Here is a 2,500-nt window from a genome sequence, read left to right on the forward strand (position 1 = left end):
ACATATATATACATATATATACATATATATATATATATATATGCGTGTGTGTGTATATATTTATATATGTCCATATGTATATACATGTATATATGTACATAAACACACACACACACACACACACACAAACACACACACACACACACATATATATATATATATATACAAATTTTTACCTCCCTGACCGGGACTCGAACCCGCGCCGTAAGATCGACAGGCACGGTTGATACCGCTCGGCTACACGACCCGTCAATAGAGATGTTCAACCAGACGCCTTATGAGATGTCATGGACATTACCTATGTGTTCTTATCAGAACAGTGATAGCGAATTTTTACGAATATCTCCCGCGGGCGCTCGGCAGCCACGGAATCACAAATTCAAGTCCCAAATCAAGTTACCAAGGTTATATGTGTGAGAAGATGGTAGAATGCAGTAACGCATTTTAATATATACAAATGTTTAAATATATTCAGGTAAAAATTTGTATGACATGGTATCTGTCTGTTATGTTGCAAACTACATGGTGCAATGTGTCTTATCTTTTGTTTGATAATGGCAGCGGTTGTTGAGCCGGAACGTATTACTGATTCCTCAGAGCTTTGGTGCCCTACAACCTTGGACATATAACACACAGAGATATAAGTGTGTGTGCATATATATGTATATATATATAATACGCTCATACACACACACACGTTTCTCGCAATTGCAATATTATAATCTTTTACTGTGACATATCGTATTTACATGTAAAAATAATGAATGAAAACTTACAACTACAACTAGCTTACCACAGTTCCCTCATGTTTTGTTTAGCACCAACACCAATGTCAAATTCCTCGGTGCATACTAGCCCGGCATAGCATCTGCTCCGATAATCTGGCTTATCCTTATTCCTCCTGCTCTTCGATATGGTGGTCAGAGAGACTGGACTGCCAGACGCTCGATTCATTCTCCCTCTTCTTATTCGGAGTGGGTTTTGCATATGTAAGCTAGATTAATGAAAGAAGTCGATAGCTTCTATTCAGAATGGATACGTACTAGATTATAGCATTGGCTAGAGCCGGGGGTGTTGGTATCTTGTAAAAGATGTTTTCCTCTATACGGTGTCGGCCTTCCACTTTGGTTTAGTTGGTACCCGTCTAGCGTTCAAACTAAACATTATTTTTGGTAGAGTCTGGAAATCGTCGACTGAATAGTTTAATTTCATCCAAATACTCACATAATGGTAGGAAATTATCAAAATTGGTATCTAATGTTATGCTGGAAATGTGTTAAACGTTCTTGTGTATAAGAAACATTAAAGTTGATGAGTGCCAATTTTGTTTTACAGAGCACACTGCTGGTATACGTAAAAACGCTGACTGGGAAGACGGTAACTATAGAAATAAGCCCTCAAGATACCGTAGAGGTATTAAAAGCAAAATTAGAAGATAAAGAAGGTATACCACCTGACCAACAACGGATCATCCATGATGGAAATCAACTTGAGGATGGAAGGACACTCGCTTCGTACAACATCAAGTCGGAGGCTGTGTTACATCTTATCCTTCGTCTAAGAGGTGGAGGAACAAGCATGTTTTTCCTCAATGTGATAACGCCCTCAAATAAGGTGATTCAGACGGTTGTCAATGAACTGACAACCATTAAAGAGTTGAAAGAAATGTTAGAAGACGAAGATCAAACCTTAAAGTCTGGCAGGCATCGTGTGATGGTGGCTGATAAGGCGATGGAGAACAATAAGACCCTGGGGGATTATGACATAACGTCAGAGGCTGTCGTACGATTAGAAAAGATGGAAAACGGTTGTATCTGTATGTGAGAAGTATTAATAAATTAAATATGTATATATATGTATATTTTCAAAATCATCACATATCTTTCAACAAGTCTGGAAAAAATATAATTCCCCTAAATCTGTGTAAAAAAGGGCACATGCATAAAAAGTGACACAAAACGTTTCGAAGGCCGGCCAGCCTCGCCCCTCAAAATGTTACAAGTATTGTATATCAAAGGTTATTGCTTTCCAAAAGAAGCCTCAAGAATAGTTTTGAAAACCAGTCAATTCTACACAGTAACGCGCACACACATGTACACGCGTATATAAATGAATATTTATATACATTTATATATATAGATATGTGTGTATGTATCATATATATATATATATATATATATATATATATATATATATATATATATATATATATGTGTGTGTGTGTGTGTGTGTGTATGTGTGTATGTGTATGTATGTATGTATATGAATATGTACACATACACACATTTATATATATATATGTATATACATATATATCTGTATATATGATATATATCTGTGTGTCAAAGTGCACACACACACACACACACACACACACACACACACACACACACACACACACACACACACATATTATATATAATATATTATATATATATATATATATATATATATATATATATGTATGTATGTATGTATATGTATATATATGTACATATAT

General features: G+C 35.5%; 1 protein-coding gene across 1 annotated transcript; it reads left to right on the forward strand.

The window, feature by feature from the left end:
* The first annotated feature begins 1,097 nt into the window (after positions 1-1,097).
* On the forward strand, positions 1,098-1,849 carry LOC122264911 (uncharacterized). The gene is made up of 2 exons (XM_086550664.1): positions 1,098-1,230; positions 1,336-1,849. The coding sequence occupies exons 1-2, from the start codon at positions 1,228-1,230 to the stop codon at positions 1,822-1,824; spliced, it is 492 nt and encodes a 163-aa protein (XP_086406790.1). The 5' UTR covers positions 1,098-1,227; the 3' UTR covers positions 1,825-1,849.
* Positions 1,850-2,500: the final 651 nt, after the last annotated feature.

Source organism: Penaeus japonicus, unplaced genomic scaffold (genome assembly GCF_977035675.1).
Source record: "Penaeus japonicus unplaced genomic scaffold, GWHDUDI00000001_assembly GWHDUDI00000024, whole genome shotgun sequence".
NCBI classification, from domain to species: Eukaryota; Metazoa; Arthropoda; class Malacostraca; order Decapoda; family Penaeidae; genus Penaeus; species Penaeus japonicus.